Source organism: Arachis hypogaea, chromosome 3 (assembly GCF_003086295.3).
Source record: "Arachis hypogaea cultivar Tifrunner chromosome 3, arahy.Tifrunner.gnm2.J5K5, whole genome shotgun sequence".
NCBI classification, from domain to species: domain Eukaryota; kingdom Viridiplantae; phylum Streptophyta; class Magnoliopsida; order Fabales; family Fabaceae; genus Arachis; species Arachis hypogaea.
The window spans coordinates 121388887-121405182 of NC_092038.1; the positions used below are offsets into that span (position 1 = coordinate 121388887).

General features: G+C 37.6%; 1 protein-coding gene across 1 annotated transcript; it reads right to left on the reverse strand.

Annotated features, from left to right (window-relative positions):
• Positions 1-1657: 1657 nt before the first annotated feature.
• LOC112780785 (uncharacterized) lies at positions 1658-2422 on the reverse strand. The gene has a single exon (XM_025824526.1). The coding sequence runs from the start codon at positions 2420-2422 to the stop codon at positions 1658-1660; it is 765 nt and encodes a 254-aa protein (XP_025680311.1).
• Positions 2423-16296: the final 13874 nt, after the last annotated feature.

Consider the following 16296-nt stretch of genomic DNA (forward strand, 5'->3'; position numbering starts at 1 on the left):
TAAATTTTCTTAGTGCTTTGAAGACAACTTGGAGGTCCTCTATGAGACTGCTCGGCTCTGCTATTTTTACCAAGATGTCATCGACGTAGACCTTTACTGTCTTGCTGATGAGGTCATGGAAGACTTTGCTCATTAGCCTTTGATAGGTGGACCCTGCGTTCTTCAACCCGAATGGCATTACTTTGTAACAATAAGTGCCTCCTAGTGTTATGAACGCCATTTTTTCCTCATCAGGTTGGTGCATCGGGATTTGATTATAGCCGGAGTACGCGTCCATGAAGCTGAGGAAACGATATCCTACCGCCGAATCTACCAAGGTGTCGATGTTGGAAAGGGGAAAAGAGTCCTTAGGGCATGCTTTATTCAGGTCGGAATAGTTGACACATATTCTCCATTTTCCACTAGCTTTTTTGACCAGGACGATGTTGGATAGCCATGTCGAGTACAGGAGTTCGTTGATGAACTCGGATTCGAGTAGCCCAGCTGTTTGTTTGGCGACTTCATTGTTCCTTTCTTGGGACATCTTTCGTCGCCGTTGTGCTACTGGCTTTGCGTCTGGTTTGACGGCTAGTCGGTGGGACATGACTTCGGGATCTAAGCCTGGCATATCTAATGGCGTCCATGCGAAGAGGTCGTCGTTTGCGCTTACAACTTCCATGAGGGGGCCCTTGAGTTCATGGGGCAGATTTTTGTTTACAAAGGTGAATTGTTCTGCCGACTTCTCTATCTGGAACTTCTCCATATCCCCTTCCAGTTCTGGTCTCGGCTTGTCTTCCATTCTTACATCCAGGTCTGCCAAGAACACGACGGCTAACTTTTTAGACTCTCTTCTTAGGGAGAGACTGGCGTTGTCGCAGGCGACCGCCGCTTCTAAGTCTCCTCTAATGGAGCCAACAGTTCCTTTGTTTGTCAAGAACTTCATTGTTAGGAGTTTAGTGCATATCACGGCTGAAAATTTGTTGATGGTTTTTCTCCCTAGAATGATGTTGTAAGCCATGGAGTCTCTGAGGACTATGAAGTCTGCCATAAGTGACCCTAGCATCACCGGCTCCAAGGCATATTAGGAGAGAGATCGTCCCGTCGGGCTTTATATAGTTGTCGCCTAGTCCCATGACACCGTGTTGGTGACTCTTGAGGTCGGGCTCCCTGAGTCCCATGGCATCAAACACGTTCCTGAATAGGAATGTTGGAGTCGGCTCCAGTATCGACGAGGATTCGCCTAACCAACCCAGTCCCATGGGGGGGTTCTCTGGGAGATCGTGAAACCACTGATCTTCTGGGCCAAAGGATATCATGGGGTCCTCCTTTTGAGGTGATGGGACCTCCTACCGAGATAGAGAGGATCCGGGTATCCTTCTTGGCTACTGATTTGGATTTGGGGGGTATCACATCCGACCACGATGTTAACCACAAAGGTTGGGGGGTTGTTGGTGGCCCATGTGGGCTCTTGTCTTGCCTTGATAGTCCGGCCACGATCTTCTTCTGAGCGCTCCCGTTCTCGTCTCCTCGGTTCACATAAGCTGGGAGAACTCACTTAACTTTCCTTCTTTGATGGCCTGCTCTAAGGTGTCTCTGAGGTCAAAACAGTCTTGGGTCTTGTGACCGAAGCCCTTGTGATAATCACAGTACAGGATTTTGTTGCCTCCCGTTCTCTCTTTCAGTGGCCTGGGTCTGGATAGGATTTCCTTGTCGCAATTTGCTGGTAAACTTCCACTATGGGCACCGTGAGTGGCGTGTAATTTGTGAACCTTCCCACTCGTGGGGGTTGTTTGTGCTGTTTGGCTGGGGTTCTGTCCCTGGGAGCCACCTTGTATCTGTCGACCTGGGGGGCCTGCCGAGCTGAGGGGTTAGGGAGCTGCCATTTATTGGCTACTACAATCTGACTGACTTCTTCATCATTGATGTATTCCTTGGCCACGCTTTGAATCTCCTGCACGGTCCATACAGGCTTAGTTGTGAGGTGCCTCCTAAAGTCCTCGTTTAGCAGGTTGTTTGTTAGGCAAAGGCTAGCAACCGAGTCCGTAAGGCCATTGATCTCCAAGCACTCGTCGTTGAATCTGTCCAAGAATTTTTTGGTCAGCTCTCCGGGTTTTTGGGTAACCCCTAACAGGTTAATCGGGTGCTTTGCCTTGGCTATACGTGTCGTGAACCGAGCCAGAAAGCTTTGGGAGATGTCTGTGAAGGCCGTGATGGACCCTTGGGGGAGTGCGTTGAACCATCGAATCGCTGGGCCGGCCAGCGTCACAGAAAATGCTCGGTACCTGACCGCGTCGCCTACCCCTTCCAAATTCATTCTTGCTTCAAAAGCTGTGAGGTGTTTCTGGGGATCCTTGGTCCCATCGTACCTCATGTCCATTGGCTTGTCAAAATTCTTCGAAAGCCGGACCTTGAGGATCAAGGGGTGGAAAGGGGTGGCCCCCATGACGATGGGTTCCTGTTGTTTCTTGGCTTTCCCTCTTTGGGACTCCCCATGGCTCTCGGGCTTGCCCTGGGTAGGTCGCGAGGTCGCCTGTGTATGCGCCTCGTCGCGCTTTATTAGGCTCCTTTCTATGCTCTCGTGTCTTCGGGAGGGGGAGCAAGTGCGGGTCCGAGATCGGCTGGCATCGCCGTGTGAGTGGCTGGCGTCTCTGTGGGATCGGCTCCTCGCTACCAGCTCTCACTCTAAGTTTTGTACTCTGTGCCTGAGTTCTTGCATGATCTTGGCGCCGTCAGCCCCCGTTCCTCCGAAGGGGCATCTTTCGGGGGTCTTGGTGTAGATTGGTTGGTTGGGCTGAACGGAGGATCATGGCTGTTTGCCGCCACGAGCTGTCAAACTCGCCCTACTCAGGCGGGCCCTGCCTCCTTCACAAAGTTCCTTCGAAGTGGGTAATCGCTCCATGCCTGCTCCAGGGTCCACACAGACGACGCCAATGTTCGTCACCAGATGATCTCGTGTGCTCGACGGGTCGGATGATGGTGTAGGGATGAAAGGGCAAGACCCTGAGGTGGCTTGGAGCGGGTTCCAGGTCTGGAGTTGGAGGCTGACAGAACCGGTAGTAGAACGAACGAGAGGGGGTGGCCACCTGCAAAGACACTCCGACGATCAAGTCAGTGACCGTACGAAATGACAGTCAAATTAGGTAAGGTGAGATGTACCTCAGGGGGAATGCTGACCTCTCCCCTTATATACTGTACTGGGCGGGCCCAAAGATGACCTAGCCCACTGGCCAGGATGCTTGTGAGCTGTCCCTGTCCACGTGGAAGGAGCATGTCGTTTCGGATTTCAGGTCGGGACTTCGGGTGTTGCCTCGAAGAGGCCGACCCGACCGGTTTGGTAGGCGTGGTGCACTGGGTCGTACAGGTGGTAAAGTCGGACGTCGATCGGGTCAGGTGTTTGGAACCGACCCATTGGATTTTCCTTGTGAATGATAGTTTGGGCCTGGGTCAGGGATAGCGTCCCGACCCGGTGGCTAGTTTGACTGGACCTGTGATGGTCCGTAGCAGATTCTATACAGATTATTGTAGGACGAGACGGAGTCGAACAAGACAAAAATTTGTCTCTATCCGTCGCATTGTCACCCCTATTTTCCAAGAAGAGAAGAGGTAGAAGAGGAGTGAAAAGCTTTTAAATCAAAGCAAATGAGAGAGTAATTATTTAATTATATAAAATTGTTTTTACTTAAAATTTTTAAAAATTATTAAATAATCATTTAATTAAATATATCCTATTTTTTTTTATCGTTTTTCATTTATCATATTTGTAGATAGCTTCGTCTGAGTACACCTTAATGTGAATCATTTTTATTGTTATTAAAGTTTTAAATTTTTAAAACCCCGTATTTTTTTAACTAATTCCTTTATAAAAAGAATGAAAATGTATAGAAAATTAATTTTTATATTCGTCAATATTAACTAAGTTTTTTTAATGTTAAAATTATTTTTATAACCTTCATTCTTTAGAAAATTTAAAAATCAAAATTTAAAATTATTTTTATAACCTTCATTCTTTAGAATTTAAAATGTATAATAATAGTGAGTGGCCAAAAACAACGAGATGTAATATTACATTAGTACATAAATTAATTTTGGAAAAAAGAAGAAAAAAAAGATGAAAAAAATATTGTGAATATAAAAATACAAAAAATAATAAATTAAAATTGACTATAAAAAATTAATTAATTATATATATATATATAGACAATTTTTTTATACATAAAATTAAAGTCCATTTTGCAGCTACTAGCTAGGTACCCCCTGATCATGGATAATTTTATGCACTGAATATGAAGTATAATAATACTCTTGATGATTAATATTAGATTAGATTATACATGGTGAGTGATACATGAATGACAGCGCCATTTCTGGAATAAGTCACATCATTAATGTGTTTAATCGCCTATTAAGAACAAATTGGAGAAAACGTTCGGTTGTTGGCCTCTCCCCTGGTCCCAATACCAAGTCTCAACACCTTACTTTGATATTTTCGGTTACCATGAATTAAAAAATAATAAGTCACACATAGAAGCAGCCAAACTAACTTTCACAACATTTAGCCTTGCATTGTATGCCATTGTCATTATGCATGATGCCTTCCTAGCATATGCCCATTATTTAATTAATACATAGGATCGAGAAGGCTCTGCCAGTAATTATTTAATATATTATTGAATCATGCATCATGCATGACGAGGATACAGTCACTTAGATGCCCAAATTGCTTTAATTAAATTAGAGAAATATATGGAAACATCAGATTTTATTATTTTTATTATTATTTAATCATCAATTTAATTTTTAAATATAGTTTTTCTGATCGAATAATCTAACAACATATTAAAAACGAACCTAAGTGTAAAAAAAAAAAGGGCATTTGCTCTTACAAAGATTAAAAAAAAATACTAATAATTATATATAAATATATATTTGTCCCTGGTTATATTACGTTTTTTTAATATAAAATATAAATTATTTTTTTGTATTTTATGTTAAAACATATTTTGTTAAATTTAACTTACAATAATAATTATTTAGTTAAATTTGATTTAATATAAAAATTAAAACCAAATAAATAAACCAACTTATAAAAATAGTGATAATTAGTTTTATAATACTAATTAATTAGTTGATAATTAAATTAAAACTTAATTTTCTAAGTAAATACAACTTAAATTATTAGTAATTTTTTAAAATTATTTGAAATAAAAATATTATCTATATATTAATATACTGTATTAATATTATTTATTAAAATGATCTTGAATATAGTAACTACTTTAGTTAAAAAATTTATTTATACCATAAATACTATAATAAGTGAATTTCACAATTGAATAGGAGATAATAAATAATTAAATAATTTTTTAAGAACATATAAAAAAATAATATTTAATGATATTAAAAAAATCGTTATAAATGATGTTTAATAGTTTGTTGAGTTGGTCGGGCGTGAAGTGTTGAGCGGTGGATCGAGACCTGAATGTCGGCTCTGAGGTGAGGGGTTGTGCCAGTGAGTCGTCGGTTAGTCGGCAGCGGAGCCTCCTACAAGGACATTTTGATGCTTATATTAGCGTCTGTACAATGAGGCGGCCAGGATTTTAGGGTAATGATAAAATACCTGGGGAGAGGGATAGGTCCTCTCTTATCCCCATCCATTCGGGTGGGCCTTTCCTCTGTAAGGGCCCAGCCCTTTAGAAACTTCCGCCAGCTGTCGAGTTCTTCCTGGAGATACTTGGGTCATGTGGAAGGCGTCTGGTCGTACGGATGGGTTGCGAGTCCGTTTGATGGATTCCCGTCCCTTGTTGGGCTGGGTCAGAACAGTGTCCCCAATGCGTCAAGGCGTGAGCCTCACGACTGGCGTATTCACCTACTCGTATCTTTCTAAGGGTAATCTCTGCTCAATACGGTATCATCGGTGAGGGGTCTGGGCTTCTGGTGCTTTCCCCATGTGTGTGGTTGCCCCTAGTTCCCGTTTTGAGGGTGCCCCTTCAATTATCGCACCAGGACATTAAATGCATTTTATTGTGATTTAAAAGCACACGAAAAGGTCAATTTTGTCCCTGACCTTTTGTACTTCTTTTTCTACGGTTACAGTTACCACCTTCGCTTTACATTACCATCTCTATTTTTTCTTTCCTCTTTCACAACTGCCACCACCACTCATCCCCGTCTTCCGTCTTTCCTTTCGCGATCGCCATTCTTCATCCTGCCTGTGAATTTGGCTCTGCCACCGCAAGAGACCTATCATTTTCTGCCTCCAGCATCTTTCTACGTCACAAACACTGGTAAGTGACCATTTACTCACCATTTTTGTTTATTCCCAGCCATTGCTGCCATGGTTCTCCTTACTGTTGCTTCTTTTCAAACCAAACTGGAATACGCTAGGTAACTTTTTAGGGGGTGGCATAGGTATCCTTTGAGTAGTTTAGGTTAGGGTGGTTTAGTATAAGATAACTTAGTTCTGGACTAGGATATACCTTCAGCATTGCGATTAACTTAAGTAGTGCTCCCACTGTAGGTATGGCGATGCGACCTCACGGGATGGCTCCCCCTCCGCTTAGGCCCATGAACCGTTATATGTGGTGTACATCCAACGTGATGAGTACTTCGTTGCAAGTGACCGCGGAAGACCTGCAGGAGCTCGTGACTCAGGAGCGATATGCGGAGGCGGTCGCAAGAAGGTGAACTACGAACTTTTGGTTCTGGGGCCCGGGAAATGCATTTGTCAACTTTACCTGAATGTCCCCTGTGTCCTTGATTGGATTTGGGTGTACAAGTCCATATTTACTGTTATGGGCGTTCGCCTTCCCTTTTTCCCATTTGTCTTGACTCTTTTAAATCAGTGTGACATTGCTCCCTCTCAGCTTCACCCAAACAGCTGGGCTACTATCCAGTGCTTCGAAATGGTTTATGAGTACCTAGAACTCCTGGATACCATAGAAGTCTTCCTCTTCCTCTTCGTTTTCATCCTCCCAAATCCCTCCCGAGAGGGTAAGCACAAAAAGGGTATCTTTCTTTTTAAGTTGTACAAACCGAAGGATCTTTGGCCTCTTTGAGGATTCTTTTCACGGTTTCAAAGAAACTTTTTCAAAGTAAGAACAGCTCGAGGTCGCCATCTCTTTTGGCTCTCCCCTTCAAGGAGAGAGGCGTATTCCGACCTACTGGGGCTTCGGCGTTGGCTCCACCTATTTGATTAAGGTGACCTATGAGGGTATAGGTCGGCAGAACCAATAGATAGTTGACATTTTATTGGCCGTGTTCGGCTCTAATCCTCTTAATCCCCATCGAGACTGTATGGGTGAGTGTAGGATACTTGGTCCTTCTATTATTCTTTCTATTTTCCGGACCTTTTTACTCATGTTTAATAACTTGGTAACTTTTTGGTTTTTTTTAGTAGTTGTGATGGCAAGTGTGAACACTACTCTCAGCCGCTTGATGACCCATTTCTTCCTTGATGGGGATGATGATGCCCCTGGTTCTTCCGAGGCCAGAGTGGAGGTTCCCCAGAACGAGGAGTTGGCAGTCCAACCTAAGCCCTAACCCGAATCCTAACCTGGTCATAGCGCTATTGGGGAGGCTGAGCAAGATAAAGGGGCTATGGTTGGGCTCTCATTAGGAGCTCGGATGGGGGACGATGATATATTGGAAATCCCCAACCTGAAGAAAAAGAAAGATGGGTCCAGCCCGAGGTAACACCTCTCCGTCATGGAGAAACATTTTGATGCAGACGCCTTTATTGACTCTCAACTGCTGCCGCATACTGAAAACTTCTTTCGCAATGAAGACCTGGCGACCCAGGCTAAATGGACTTATCGGAGCCTTCTATGGGCAGCTGTTATTGTAAGAAAAGTAGAGCCAGTCTTGGCCCAATGCCAGATTTTGGATGAAAAGTATAGGATGGCTTAGCATGAGATTTCCAAGTTGAAGGATGAGGGAGAGACAATGGGAACCAAGCTGGCAGATGCCGAAAAGCAACTGAAGGAGGCAGGCGAGGAAATCCAACGACTGACTAACCGAGATATTAGCCTCTTAAAGCAAATCAATGGTGCTCAAGGTCGGGCCGCTACAATAGAGGATCGGGTGAAAGAGCTTGAGAAGGAGATGGATGAGGCCGTGAAATTGGCAGATTCTGCTTGTCTTGAGGCAATCATCATGCAGAAAAAGAACAAGAAAATTATAAAGGATACCTGGGATGCCATTTCTGCTACCAAGGAGGTGATGAAGGCCCAAGTTCTACTCTTTGCTCTCGATTTCTACACCACTGCTATTGGAGCTTTCAAGATGATCTAGGATGGCAAAATTGTGGATATGAAGATGAAGTAGTTGTCTCTGTTTCTGTGGTCAAACTCCTTTTTGCTGTAATTTGAACTTTTTAGCTATTTTTGTGTTGTTGGGCTGATTTACTACCCTGTTGGTGCGGATTTTTAGAATATCCACAACTGAGCTGGTAAGTACACTGGGTCGTCCAAGTAATACCTCAGGTAAGTAAGGGTCAATCCCACGAGAACTGAGGAACTTAGCAACAATAGTCAACTGATGGGCTTAGTCAGGCGAGCAGAAAATGTTATTTTTGTGGGTTTTGAAAGCATTAAACAATAAATCAATAGTAAAGAAATCAAGTAAGTGCGTTTGGTATAGAAATCAATGAGAGAAATAGTTAAGATATCGGAGATGTTTATTTTTTTGGATTAAGATTTCTTACCAACTATTTTAATAATGCAAGATTCATTTAATGGCAAACTGTAATTAACTAAACCCTAATCTCTTAGTGATTTAGTTTCCTCTAACCTTCACTAACTGCCAATCTCTTGGTCACTTGATTAAAACAGAATAATAATAGTCTTAATCCATAGAAATAAATAGAGCTCCTAACCTTAACCAAGAAGTTTTAGTGGCTCATGACTTACAGAAAAATACTAGGGTTCTGAAAAGTACGGAAGAGTCAAGATCTAAAGGTCCGAAGATCCCTCTTAAAGGGTGAATATTTTCCCTTCTATATCTAATCTAATTTTATTTGAAAATAAAATAAAATATCAAATCCTAAAACTAAAAGATATTATCTGTAAATAAAAATTACAAAAATAAAATAAAAGATAACTAATAGAAGCTAAATCCACTAAAGATGCTAAAAAAGAGTGGGCTTCAACTCGGGCTGCCTGGCACTAAACGCCAAGTGGGCGTTTAGAGCCCATAAGGGGGTAGAAACATCCTTGGTTGTGAATCTTGCTAGCGCTAAATGCCACCTTGACGTTTAGCGCCCAAAGGGGGTGCTTCAACTTTCCTCTTTTTAGCTTAAAACTCTGCCAACTTGCTCCGAATTTCACCTGAAATTACAAAAATACCAGAAAAACTCAAAGTAGCATCCAAAGGGGACTTTTGCATTAAAATAATATAAAACTTAATAATTTCTAACTAAAAACAACTAGAAACTAAAGGGAAAAAGGGTACAAGATGCTCACACATCACAACACCAAACTTAAACTGTTGCTTGTCCTCAAGCAACTAAAATAGTATATGACAAAGAAAAAAAAAGGGAAAAAACGCTCAGGACTTGAGTATTTCTTTAAGCTCATGTCTAAGTAATGAGTGGGGCTAATGACACTCTAACTTTGAATAGGTTTGGCATCTCACTATCCTTTGAAGTTCAGAAGTATTGATAACCTTCAATACTAGAACTCAGATGATATTATGGATTCTCTTTTTTATGCTCTAATTGATCCTTGAACACAAATTTTTCTTCTCTTTTCTTGGTGCTTTGCACCTTGAGCTTAGCCATGACTCTAAGTGTTTTGTCTTCAAGCTTAACTTGATAAAAAAACACCACAAGCACTTAACTAAGGAACTCCTTGAGTTCTAATTTTTCTTTTAATTTCTCTCAGTCAGTGGTGCTCAGAGCCTTTGGCATAATCTGTACTTGCATTTGGTCACAACTCTTAGTGTTTTGTCTCAAGGGTTACTTGACACATTCCACCACAAGCATATGATTAGGGAGAACCACTATTTTGAGCTTTAGATCAATTTTGACCCTCCTAACCATTGATGCACAGAGCTTTTGACCTTTTTCTCTTTTAAACTTCTTTTTCTCTTTGTTGTTTGTTTTGTTTCAAGGATCAATGTTTTATTCAATTAGAGAATTCATAATACTTCTCTAAATTTTTGTACCTTAAAAACCAACATTCTCAACTTCAAGATCAAATATGTACTGTTTATTCATACATTCAGGAATTAAAAAACATGTCCCCATATCAAAGTAACTAGAAAAACTCATAATATATAACTCAAGCCTCATGTATTTTGCTATTTCTTTTCCTTTCAAAATTTTCTTTGAGTTCAGTGAGCAATACATGAGACATCTTTTAGAAGAAACATAAGATAACAAAATAATTAACTAAACTAGAAAGATACAAAAGACTTTGACGATCATGCAAATACTCAAACAAAGAAATAACAGGAATTAAGATAAAAATACTGAAAAATGAGAAATAGGATAGGCATAAGGTAATGAAGCTCAACCACCTCAATCATGGTGGCTGCTGCTCTCTGCTGAGTCTCCACTCCAGCGCTTCAGCTCCTCTAGCTCACGTCCTTGCCTCTGGTGCTCCTCTGTCAGCTTGTGGAGGATGGCAGATTGGCTCTTATGCTCCTGTTTTAGCTGGTCGATAGTTCATATCAGCTGTCCAATGGATACTGCCAACTAATTCTAGTACTCGCGCAGAGGAAGATCTTGTCCCTGAGGTAATTTAGGTTGCTTCTACTGAGGAGGGAGAACTGGCTCCTGAGGTGGTGCTTGTCTAAATTCCCGAGCATACTCTATACCCCTCTCAATGATCAGTCTATCAATCTGGATATTAGCAGCCTCACATAAGCGGGAGATGAGGTGGAGGAAGGCTAAACTAGAAGAAATGGAGGTCTTTTTGCTATGCTGTATATCTCCAGAGAAATCACACAGTGAACCTCCACCTCATTGCCGAGCATGTTGCAGTGAATCGTCACAACTCTCTCCACGGTAACCTCAGACTGGTTACTAGCGGGGAGGATGGAACACTGAATGAACTCCAGTCATCCTCTAGCAACTGGCTTCAGATCGTGCCTTCCCAGCTGGTATGGTTGGCCCTTGGCATCCTTCCTCCAATGTGCTCTGGGTAGGCATATATCCTTGAGGAATTGATCTTGTCTCTGGTCAGCTCTGACCCTTCTAGTGTAGGAGTGAGGATCATCTCTGGATGGAGGTAGCTGAAATATCTCCCTTACTTTCTCAATACCAAACTGGAGGGTGTTCCCTCGGACAATGGTGCGCCAAGTCTTGAACTCGGGATGTGCCTCCTTATGTTTGTCAGTCATCCACAAATTTGTGTAGAATTCTCTGACCTTCAGAATTTCAACCTCAGTCACAAGATTGGTCAAAACTTTTCAACCCCTGCTTCGAATCTGTTCCTGAATCTATGGATATTTGTCTGGAAGTTGAAGTGGATATGCCTGATGTTGTAATTGAATCCTCAAATATTTCTTTTGGTGATATTTCTGAAGATGATGGCTTTGGATTACCTGTTTATGATGGAGACATCGGAACACTTAATGATGATTATGGCTTCTAGTGTCTTTGTTTAGTTGAAGTATTGTTTGTTGAATATTGTTTCTTTTGGTTGCAAAATATTGTGTTTGTCATTTATGTGCATTTTAATTTCTTTAGTTATAAACTTTGATATTTGAAGTTGTTTATGACCTTTTAATAATAAATTATGTATTGTTTATTTTGTAAAATTGTTAAATTTTGAATCTTATTAGTTTAAAAATTATTGCATTTAACTTTTTAAAATTATGTATTGAATTTTTTATAAGTTTACTCTATATTTAATTAAACTGATTCAATCACGGTTCAACTCTGATTGAACCATTAAACCATTGAATCAGTCACTTGACCGATCCGATTCTCGCAACCTTGATTTTTCTGATTTTCAATAAATAGAGACTAATCAAATTTAAGATTTTTTATTTATTATAAAATGTATTGAAATAATTTAAGACTTTTTTAAATGTAACCACCCTATCCCATGACACCTGTGATTTCTGATTCATTACAGCGTTCGCTGACACGCATATATATATATATATATATATATAGCATAGATAACGAATTAGAATTAGAACACGTAGCGCAAACCTTTTTTTTTTAGTATTTCCAAGCAACGAATCTTTTCCGATTCAATTATTCTATGGAATAAGTACTCCCAGAAGATTTTAATAATCTATTTGGTTGTTCTTGAAGAGAGCTGATGAATGAATCATTGAACCATATTATTTTGATAAGCCAAACCTTTGAACCGAATTGATTCTTTTTTTTGGTCCAACCAAACTACCTACCACCCAAATAAACCCAACCCTAGTTAACTTTTATCTCAACACCACTTGAAACTCAGCTACCAACTATGGTTTCACCTCCTCATATTCACGTTGCTACTGTGTTGAAGGAAGGGAGAGACACGAAGCCATCATCAACAGCTCAGCCCATCCCTCTTTTTTTTATAAACAAAGGTAAGTAGCTTCAATTTCTCTTCTTCCCAAAACACACATCACGCAGAAGAAAGGAAAGACCAGTGGCAGAAAAGTAGAGGAAGCAAGAAGAAGGACAACCAAAGTTAAAGCAGGAGTTTCATCCCACTCACCCAGTTAATTCTTCAAGTCCCTCTGTAAAGTAAAAACCAGCAAGTTCATCTTCTTCTTTGATTCCTCTAATTTGAATTTCTGATTAACTCTTTGCTCTACTCTTTTTGTTTGTCCGGTTTACGAAATAGCCACCATCATAAACGAGGAAGGGTAAGTAATTTTTCCATGCTTGTGTTTATTTGGGCCGAATGGCCTTGCGGGTATAATAGGGAATGTTGATTTTGTTGCGAATTAGGGTTCAGCGGCAAAAAGGCAGTAGAAGTAAACTTTGTGTGTTTGATCAACAAATAAGGTAAGGAATAGTATATATAAAATATCTAGTTTGCAGCTATGTGTACTGTTAATGATTGATGGTTTATCATGTGTTTGTTTAATGAAAAGTGTATAATGAATTTCTGTTATGATAAATATACAGAAAAGTGAATATGAGTCTAGAGTTAAGTAGGCCCTCACGACGAGTAACACCTGAACATTTGGCATTGATCATGAGTCATGACGTGTCGAAGGTTGGGGTGTTACAAAAAATATCAGAATTTAAAATATTTATTTGAAAAAAATTATAAAATTATGAGTGTAATAATAAAAGAGAATCTTTTAAGATTTGATTCACAATAAATTTGGAATTAATTTTTGGTATAATTAAATGAGAGAAAATAATTATAAAAAAAATTAATTATATCAATTATGTTAGAAGAGTAATTTACACTTTTTTTTATCTATACAAATATTAATTATATATTTTTATTTATTGTTTATAATATTTTGGCTACCTAATATTACTCGTAAATTAATTAAACGGTTTATGTTGCTCATAAGTTTGAATCTTAACCATTTTTATTTTTTTCTTTTTAGGGGTTTATTTTCATTGCATGTACATATAAATTGTTTGTAAACTAATATTGCGCGATTATTTTATACCTATTTGGTTATATATTTTAGGGTAAAGTATATCTTTTGTTTTTAAAATTTGTCAAAAATTTTAAAAATAATTTTTAAGTTTTATTTTATTTAAATTTTGTTCCAAAGTTTTTGATTTACATCAAATATACCTCTGTCAGCTAAATTTTTAAAAAATTTAAGATCAGTCTAACAATAATGTACAAAAATTATTCTTAATTTACTTGTGTGAAGATTATTTTTATAAAATTGTTGTTAAATTGATCTTAAATCTTTTAAAAAATTAACTATTAGAAATATATTTGATACAAATAAAAATTTTTTAAAATAAAATTAAAACTAAATAAAATTTAATAATATTTTTAAAATTTTTATTAAACTTTAAAAATAAAAAATATATTTTATCTATTTTTTATTTTTTTATTTAAATTACGGTTTATACAAATTATTTTATTCTACCACGATTTAATAGGATGTAGATTCAAATCACATCTGTATACCCTATCGATTTAATAGGATGTAAGATTCAAAATTCGAATAAAAAATTACCCTACAGTTTTAGGATAAATAAATTATGCACCAAGATACTAAATTATTGTATCTTACGATAATTTAGCATGGGATATGATGAGAATAACACGAGGCCACGATATTTTATCTATATTCTTTTCCTGATAACATTCTTATCACATAAATTAATATAACAGTCTAACTATATATTCAAATAATTTTAATAACGAACGAAGTCCAATTAAATTACCTTAAACTCAACAAAAATCACTTTTATTACACTAATGTGTACACAACGCATTTTAATAATATAAATATGTTTTTCGTTTTCAGCTTCATCTTCGTCTTCGCATTTTTTTTCTTTACATTTTTCCTTTTTTTTTATTTTCCTCCTTCTTCGTCTTCGCATTCTTTTTTCTTTGTATTCTTTCTCCTTCTTCTTCTTCGTGTTCTTCCTTCTTATTATTTTTCATGTATTTTCTCTCAATCATTATTTTTTTATTGCTACTATTGTTGTTGCATATTTTCTTTTTCTCCTTTTAATTGAGATTCATTTGGATGTAGAAATGAATTCGATATATTTTTGTTGATAATTGAGTCTTTTTGATTGCTTGATCAAAATTAACTGATTTCGGTTCATTTGTGAATTAATTGATGTTCACTTGATACTGCTTATAAGTATTGGCCAAATTTTTTATTCCTTAAGTAATTTCGATTCATTTCTTAGTTTAATTGAAGTTTATTTGGATCCAGAAATAAATTGTATGTATTTTGTTGATGATTGAGTTTTTTTTATTGCTTGTTCAAAATTGAACTAATTTCGGTTCATTTGTGTGTTAATTGATGTTCACCTGATGCTGATAAGTATTAACCAAATTTTTTATTCCTTAAATAATTTTGGTTCATTTCTTAGTTTATTTGAAGTTCATATGGATCCAGAAATGAATTCGATGCGTTTTTATTGATGATTGAGTCTTTTTGACTGTTTGTTCAAAATTGGACTAATTGAATGGAATGGAGTGGAATCTAATACAATTGAATAAAGTGATAATGAATAATTTCATTTTTCTTTGCTAAAAAATTTGGTGAATACTTACCAGCAGTTTCAAGTGAACCTCAATTAGTACACAAATGAACCAAAATTAGTTTAGATTTGAACAAACAATAAAAAAGACTCAATCATTAACAAAAACACATCAAATTCATTTTTGGATCCAAATGAAGCTTAATTAAACTAAGAAATGAAACAAAATTACTTAAAGAATAAAAAATTTGGTCAATACTTATCAACAGCATCAAGTGAACCTCAATTAACACCCAAATAAACCGAAATAAACTAAGAAATGAACTGAAATTATTTAATGACGGCATAGAGAAAATCAGAACCAATAAAGATGTTTGCAAAATGTTAGTGTTATTGGTGATAACACTAACGAAAGAGAAAGGTAACGAAAAAGGAAAAGAAGAAGAAGAAGACGCAACATCGAGAGAGGAGGAGGAGAAGGAGGAAAAAAGAAAGGGAAAGTATAGGGAGCCAATGGTTTAAGCGTACAATGCGTACAATGGAGGTTTAGGAAGTATTAGAGATATAATCATTAATGTTACATTGTCCTATTAGGTTATGCTTCTGGGATGAGTGATTTCATGATATGACATTAGAATTCTAGATCCGAAAGGTCAGGGGTTCGATCCTTGGTGAATCCCAAAATTAGCTTAAGTTTTTGGGATGAGTGGTTTTATGATATGAGATGTTTATTTATGTATCCGGATGGTTATTCTGGATAGTATGGGTGATCCGGATGGTTATTCTGGATAGTATGGGTGATGTTCATTCTATTCATGGATCAAAGATTTAGTCTATTGTACACATTGTACACTTAAACCATTGGCTCCCTAGCACTACTCAAAAAGAAAAACTTGCTTGCATGAATTTGAAAAAAAAAAATTGGCATTTATGTTAAAAGTGAGAAGTTGTTTATATTTAAAAGTCATTTACGTATAAATGATACGTAAGTGTAGAGAAAATTATAACAATTTGATTAGACTTAATTAAGAAAATTACTTAAATGCAGAATATTATTGATAATATAATATCTACAAAAGTTGATTAGGTCACACATTATACACAAATTACAAAATCATACAACCGATTTACATTAAAATAATAAACACATATAAAACAGTATAACAATCACGTAATATTAGTTTTCAAGCAATTTATTTATGTGAGAACCCATTTTTCAATTG

Excerpts from the sequence above, each read along its gene's own strand:
- LOC112780785 (XM_025824526.1), bottom strand. The coding sequence starts at position 2,422 with ATGGGGGCCACCCCTTTCCACCCCTTGATCCTCAAGGTCCGGCTTTCG.